Source organism: Oncorhynchus tshawytscha, linkage group LG15 (genome assembly GCF_018296145.1).
Source record: "Oncorhynchus tshawytscha isolate Ot180627B linkage group LG15, Otsh_v2.0, whole genome shotgun sequence".
NCBI lineage: Eukaryota > Metazoa > Chordata > Actinopteri > Salmoniformes > Salmonidae > Oncorhynchus > Oncorhynchus tshawytscha.
This window is the reverse complement of record NC_056443.1, coordinates 35677413-35685202: the sequence shown is the minus strand read 5'-3', so window position 1 is coordinate 35685202 and position 7790 is coordinate 35677413. Positions and strand designations below refer to the sequence as shown.

General features: G+C 40.4%; 1 protein-coding gene across 1 annotated transcript; it reads left to right on the top strand.

Annotated features, from left to right (window-relative positions):
• Positions 1-10: 10 nt before the first annotated feature.
• LOC121839417 (ferritin, middle subunit) lies at positions 11-1974 on the top strand. Its single transcript, XM_042298494.1, has 4 exons — positions 11-135; positions 523-669; positions 898-1023; positions 1438-1974. The coding sequence occupies exons 1-4, from the start codon at positions 34-36 to the stop codon at positions 1591-1593; spliced, it is 531 nt and encodes a 176-aa protein (XP_042154428.1). The 5' UTR covers positions 11-33; the 3' UTR covers positions 1594-1974.
• Positions 1975-7790: the final 5816 nt, after the last annotated feature.

Here is a 7790-nt window from a genome sequence, read left to right as displayed (position 1 = left end):
CGTTCATTTAGATATATAAAATAATCTGCCAAAATGGAGTCTCAGATCCGCCAGAACTATCACCACGATTGCGAAGCTGCTATCAACCGGATGATCAATTTGGAGATGTTTGCCTCCTACACCTACACTTCAATGGTAAGGAGTCTACCAAGATGACCGTTTTGTTGATCTACCTGTTTATTATTATTGTTGCCTGCGCCTAAACTCCACTTTTCACCTGACTTTCTCTGTAGCCAATAACCTCAACTCCGTTAAGTACACATTTGAGTTATACTTGGCTTGGCTATTAATTGCCTCCAGGTAGGTATAACATCCAAATGAAGCCGGGAATCTATCCTACCTTGGACAGAGCGCGTAACAACTCCTTGACAGGTTAATTCTCAGGTTACCAAGTAGATTACAGACTAGATTTATTCATGCCTTATCATCAAGTTTAGTTGCCAACAACATGAACAGAATGCCGAGTCATGTTTGGCATTTTTTTTTTATTCTAACTACAATGTTTTATGTTTATCCACCCAGGCTTTCTATTTCTCCCGTGACGATGTGGCTCTGCCTGGTTTCGCGCATTTCTTCAAGGAGAACAGCGACGAGGAGCGGGAGCACGCGGACAAGCTACTCTCCTTCCAGAACAAGAGAGGTGGACGCATTTTACTCCAGGACATCAAGGTGAGCCCCTGAGCATAGGGAACACATTTAGATTGTAGACTGATAGAAAATGTTTTTACCCATGGAGGAAAGTGTCTCCAGCGTTAAGTTGATCTAGAGAACCTGTAGTCCTGAACATACTGCCTCTAACCACTGAACTGAGTGTGAGAAGTAAACTGTTCACTTTATCCTGACCTTAATGTCTGCTAGTAGTCCCTAACCCTCCTGTGTTCACTCTGTCCTGTGTAGAAGCCAGAACGTGATGAGTGGGGCAATGGGCTGGAGGCCATGCAGTGTGCTCTGCAGCTGGAGAAGAATGTGAACCAGGCCCTGCTGGACCTGCACAAGATTGCCTCTGACAAGGTTGACCCCCATGTAAGTTATGGTGAAATCACATAGAATACAGGTACTGTCCCAGGAGATGATAACTAATGACACAGGATTGTGTGACCTGCTGCTTTGCAAGTACACGATAGTCCAGATGCATACTATGCACACAATGCAGCTAAAGCATAAGGGGCGGCAGGTTGCCTAGCGGTTAGAGCGTTGGTCCAGTAACCAGAAGGTTGCTGGCTCGAATCCTCTAGCTGACAAGCTAAAAATCTGTTCTACCCCTGAACAAGTTAGTTAACCCACTGTTCCACGTTAGGATTTTCTTGTAAATTTGTTTTTAACTGACTTGCCTAGTTATATCTGCACTTATGCCATTACCACCAGGCTCTTGTGTGTTACTGTATCTACAATGATCTGTAGTCATTCTCTTGTCTGACCTGTGTTTTCCCTCTTTAGCTGTGTGACTTCCTGGAGACTCATTACCTGAATGAGCAGGTGGAAGCCATTAAGAAGCTGGGAGACCACATCACCAACCTCACCAAGATGGATGCTGTCAAAAACAAGATGGCAGAGTACCTGTTTGACAAGCACACCCTGGGAGGCCAGAGCTAAACCACTTCCATCCCCAGGCTATGGCCTCCAGCCTCAGACCAGGACTCCTGGCTTCTCTGATAGATCCTACTGGCTTTACATTTATAGGGAGGGGAGAGTGTTAAACTGGTGCAGTGCAACACAGCTGTAACATTGAGATGTTTCTGTTGACAACACTATTGTATTTTGGAGGCAAGGCATCTTGTAAAACAATTAAAAAGATCACAAATGTTTTTGTTGCTTTGTAAGTGTTGACCTGTAGTAATGATTCAGTCTATTCGGATTCTTTGCTCTGTCTTACTGAGCATCTTCATACCAGTGATAAATACTGACAATTGTAGACCTACTAGTGGCTGAGGGTCATAACAATAGGAGAAGTTTAATAAAGGATGTTACGTCTGACCAGAGGGTGTCCTTTACCGCATCTTGTAATAGTGCCATGTCAATGAAGGACCCAACTGTCAACTCTAGGGCCATAGGTGTGAAATGGGTAACTACAGTTGCTGTAGACCTTCACTCTGCGTATCCCAAGTTTATAAAATGGCCAACAAGTCAATCAAACCCTTGTGTCCTGCTGGGTAAATCCGTTAGCCAGCTGTTATGGTGTATTTCTCTAATGATAACATTCGGCTCTTACTGCCACACTCAATCCTCACTCATTTTGTTAATTTCAATTGGTAATGCACACTAGTTCCCCTACAGCAAACTCTGAACTGAATACTCAATCGTAAATCTACAAGCCTCTCGTTCATCATATGGGGCTTGTTGGAGCTGTCACATGGTTGCAAAGATACTGATAATTTACCAAAATTACTGAAGTCTACCATTTTGGTAATTAACAGGCAAGCTTAACTTTAATACTTTAAACTGAGTTCTAGTGTGTAGACCATTTGGTTAAAGGGGAAAATGACCTGATGAGAATGGTGTCAAATCAACAATGGCATTATTGATAGCTGCAACTTTTCTTTTCACAACTGCCACAACTTTTACAACCAAGAAGTATTGACATGGTAAAATTGAGTACATTGAAATAAAATATGGTGTTCACTGAGTTGGTTTATATTTAGGGTAATGTTTTGCAGCTAAGTCATTCTATTTCAAAATCTATTTTACCTGTGCTAAGGCCACACAGAGGGCCAGAGATTTGTGATAACCTGACACTCCCCCCAAAAAACACTAGATGGCATCTGATTAAATAGCATATTCCTTAATTGACCAACATTGGTATTAGTTATGGATCCCATTTAGCTGTTGTCAAGGCAGCATTTACTCTAAATGGGGTCCAGCAAAATAAAGGCAGTTCTATACATTACAAAACAGATTTCAGTCCTCTACCACACACAATCCATGTATGTGTGTCTATATTGCATATGTTATCGTGTCTGTGCCGATGTGCCTCTTCTCAGTCCCTGCTGTCCCATAAGTTGTATTTTTATCTATTTTTAAAGTCTTATTTTACTGCTTGCATGTGCTACTTGATGTGGAAAATTAGACATGTCATGGCTCTATGTGGTACTGTGCACCTCCCATAGTCTGTTCTGGATGTGGGGACTGTGAAGAGACCTGGTGGCATGTCTTGTGGGGTATGCATTGGTGTCTGAGTTGTGTTCTAGTAGTTTAAACTGACAGCTCGGTGCATTCAACATGTCAATACTTCTCACAAATACAAGTAGTGATGAAGTAAATCTCTCCTCTACTTTGAGCCATGAGAGATTGACATGCATAATATTGTTAGCTCTCTGTCTACATTTCTGGCCAATTGTAATTTTCCTAAGTCCTTTTTTGTGGTACCTGACCACACGACTGGACAGTAGTCCAGGTGCGACAAAACAAGGGCCTGTAGAACCTAACTTGTTGATAGTGTTAAGGCAGAGCAGTGCTTTATTATGGACAGACCTATCCCCATCTTAGCTACCGTTGTATCAATATGTTTTGACCATGACAAAAGTTTAGTCTCAACTTGTTACATTTCCACATTATTCATTACAAGATTTAGTTGAGGTTTAGGGTTTAGTGTTTTAGTTCATCAACATACATAGACACACAGGCTTCACTCAGCGCCAGTGGCAAGTCATTAGTAAAGATTGAAAAAGTAAGGAACCTAGACAGCTGCTCTGGGGAATGCCTGACTCTACCTAGATTATGTTGGAGGCTTCCATTAAAGAACACCCTCTGTGTTCTGTTAGACAGGTAACTCTAGATCCACAATATAGCAGGGGACGTAAAGCCATAACACATACGCTTTTTCCAGCAGCAGATTATGATCAATATTGTGAAAAGCTATAGTGTTTTATTTTATGTTTCTGTATTTTTAATCTTTATTTAACTAGGCAAGTCAGTTAAGAACAAATTCTTATTGACAATGACGGACTACCCCGGACGATGATGGGCCAATTGTGCGCCGGCCTATGGGACTCCCAATCACGGCTGGATGTAATACAGCCTGGACTTGAATCAGGGACTGTAGTGACACCTCTTGTACTGAGATGCAGTGCCTTAGACTGATGCGCCACTCGGGAACCCTAAGAAAACATCTCCCACAATCTTTTAATTATCAATTTCTCTCAGCCAATCATCAGTAATTTGTGTAAGTGCGTACATGTTGAATGCCCTTCCCTGTAAGCGTACTGAAAATCTGTTGTTAATTTCTTTACTGTGAAATAGCATTGTATCTGGTCAATCACAATTTTTTTCAAAACTTTACTAACGGTTGGTAACAACCTGATTGGTCAGCTGTTTGAGCCAATAAAGGGTGCTTTACTATTCTTGGGTAATGGAATGACTTTTGCTTCCCTTCAGGGCTGAGGGTGCACACTTTCCTGTAGGCTTAGGTTGAAGAGAGGGCAAATAGGAGTTGCAATATCGTCTGTCCGCTGTCAGCCTCAGTCATTTTCCATCCAAGTTGTCAGACCCAGGTGGCTTGTCATTGATGATAGACCATTTTTCACCTCTTCCACACTCACTTTATGGAATTCAAAATAACAATGCTTGTCTTTTATAATTCGGTCAGTTATGCATGGATGTGTAAGTTCAGAATTAGTTGTTGGCTTGTCATACCCAAGTTTTCTAATCTTGCCAATGAAAAAAGCATTAATGTAATTGGCAATATCAGTGGGTTTTGTGGTGATTGAGCCATCTGATTCAATGAATGATGGAGCCGAGTTTGTCTTTTTGTCCAACATTTCATTTAAGGTTCTTCAAAGCTTTTTTACCATCATTTTTCCTATAATTTATCTTTGTTTCATAGTACATTTTCTCCTTCTCCTTTTTGTTCACTTTAGTCACATGATTTCTGAATTTATTGCACAGTATGTTTGCCAGTCAGCTGTGCAGCCAGGCTTATTTGCTATTCCCTTTGCCTCATCCTTCTCAACCATACCATTTTCCAATTCCTCATCAACCCATGGGGATTTAACCTTTTTTTTTGCAGTCATATTCTTAATGGCTGCATGCTTATTAATAACTGGAATAAGTCATTTCATAAATGCGTCAAGTGCAGCATCTGGTTGCTCCTCATTACACACCACAGAACAGCAAATATTCTTTACATCTTCAACATAGGAATCCCTACCTTTGCGACCCTAAGCTGTCATTTTTGACTGAGACTGTAAAAGCATGCTTTAAGCCATGTACATTTGTTGATTGCTAGGCGTACAAATACCATTATTTCTTGGTATACAGTATTTGAAACAAGATCTTGTTTGGCTTCAACCGGACTAGATTGTGAACAACTCTTGGCAGAATGCATTACTGTTTATGTTTTGGTTCTACAAAGCTGTGACCATCATAACATTCAATAATCAATTAATTGCATTCAACATAGTTTTCTTCTCTATGCTGCCTGCAGAATGATCTATTTTGCCTATGCCCATATGACAGACAGTTGTTGGTCAGAGCATATTAATCGTGCTGGATAATTCATTGCGGCCAGCAGGTCAAACTAATATCTAAAATGAGTCACTCAGAAAAAAACGAATCGTGAGTTCAGAAGTCTTGAGTCAGTAAAAAGTTGTTCAAAAATAATTATTTGTTCTTGAACTGCACCTCGTTAGCCAGAGGTGACACCGCAGGTTCCAAGGTGGTGTGGCAAAATGTGTATGTGTCTTTTCTGGGGCCTAGAGTGTTTCCTGATCTCATGACCTGGTCAGGTATGGGTCCAGGGTCCTCTTCGTAGGCCATGACAAAATATTATTGTTTTAGATAGCACAGATGAAAAGGGAAGCTATCACTATAGGACTGGGGGTTTTCTTGTCAGGTTATGTGGATTGGAAACACTCCTGACCTAAGGTGGATCAAACTCTTTCAAACTACCACAAACCTTGCTCTTACTCATTCTAAATCTGATACCAAAAGAGCCAGAGACAACAACTTCAATGGAGAACATACTCTGTAGTTTAATGAACTACTATAGCAGGGATGAGTGTTATGCAAAGAAAAGAAACAATGTCTTTAAGTATATATTTCCCTCTATGCACAATGTTAAGCAATGGACAGACACGTTAAAATTTTATGACATAAAACCTATTATTTGTTCATCTGATTACAGTGCTCTTTTAAAATGATTATTTCTAGAAGATTTATGTAAGGCAGAGTTACAATTAAGACAGTAGACCTTGTAATAACTTGTTTTGAACGCTCAAGTCATGAAAGCCCGAACCTATTGTTGTCCTGGTCTCCATCTGGTCCACCAGAGGTTTGTTCAGTGGGGCTCACTATAGGAACTGATTGTCTGTAAAATCCATAAATTACATTCATTAAATTAACTACTTTCAACATTTTCATTGAAAATAATATCCCCTTTTCATGACGCAGATTTTATTGAATGTCATTCATTTTATTCCACTCTATTCTAACCAAACTTGCTTTACCAGTTCATGTCAGTAGGTGTCACTATGCACAAACTAGTTGAAAAAGACTGATGCCATGACATCTGCCTGTCTCTGTGTATGTGAAAGTTCAGGTTGTGTTAGCTAGAATCCATCAATTCATTCTTTCTGCATTAGCCATCCATGTGTTATGGGTGAACAAATGTGTTTTTTATTTTATTTATTTTAAAGACAGTGAAATTTGCACCACAAACATTTGTAAATAACCACCAGAATTGGAAATAAAATAATATGCCAACAAACATTACTGGACTAACAAACTGGCTAACAAACCTGTTCAGGAACTTCAGTATCCCTTGGCTTTGGGTAGCAGCATGAGATCGTTTCATCTTTATCCTGTGCCAAACACATTTATTCAGTGAGTCTATTGATAAAAGTCACCTTGTCCGAGAGAGATTTACATGTTTATCAAAACCTCACGCCAAGATAAGCCTACATGAAACACAGCCCTTATTTGAAGTGTTTCTAAAATCCTCTATGGGAAAGATGATTGGTGGAAAAATGATTGGAACCATCACCCTGTTTGACGGCTAGGTTTTATAGGTATTATGACACCTCTACTATTAACACATAGAAAGAGTCAGTGAAGCTAGTTGTCTCGCTTCCGGTTCCGCTGACATGCATTGAAACATGGCTTTATTTTGCAAAATATCTATGAATTAACAGACTTGTCTTCAAATAATTTTCAACATCACATGTAGTAACCAAAAAAGTGTTAAACAAATCAAAATATATTTGAGATTTGAGATTCTTCAAAGTAGCCATGCTTTGCCTTGATGACAACTTTGCACACTCTTGGCATTCTCTCAACCAGCTTCACCTGGAATGCCAACCACCCCTAAGCCCTACGACCATGCATCAGAACTACCTGGCCTGAAGACTCCCCAGTCCACCTGGTCCACCTGCTGCTGCTCCAGTTTCTGTTGTTCTGCCTGCAGCTACGGAACCCTGACCTGTTCACCAGACATGCTACCTTATCCCGGGACCTGTCGTTTCGTTTCTCCTCTGTCTCCATCGACCTCTCAACCTTTGAATGCTCAGCTATGAAAAGCCAACTGACATTTACTCCTTAAGTGCTGACCTGTTGCATCCTCTATAACCACTGTGGTTATTATTTGACCCTGCTGGTCACCTATGAACGTCTGAACATCTTGAAGAACGATCTGGCCTTAATGGTCATATACAGTGCATTCAGAAAGTATTCAGACCCATTGACTTTTTCCACATTTTGTGACGTTAAAGCCTTGTTCTAAAACTGATTTATATATTTTTCCCCCTCATCAGTCTACACACAATACCCCATAATGACACAGCAAAAACAGGTTTTCAGAC

Excerpts from the sequence above, each read along its gene's own strand:
- LOC121839417 (XM_042298494.1), top strand. The coding sequence starts at position 34 with ATGGAGTCTCAGATCCGCCAGAACTATCACCACGATTGCGAAGCTGCT. Across the intron at positions 136-522 it reads CCTACACCTACACTTCAATG|GCTTTCTATTTCTCCCGTGA; the intron begins GTAAGGAGTCTA and ends TTATCCACCCAG. Across the intron at positions 1,024-1,437 it reads CTGACAAGGTTGACCCCCAT|CTGTGTGACTTCCTGGAGAC; the intron begins GTAAGTTATGGT and ends TTCCCTCTTTAG.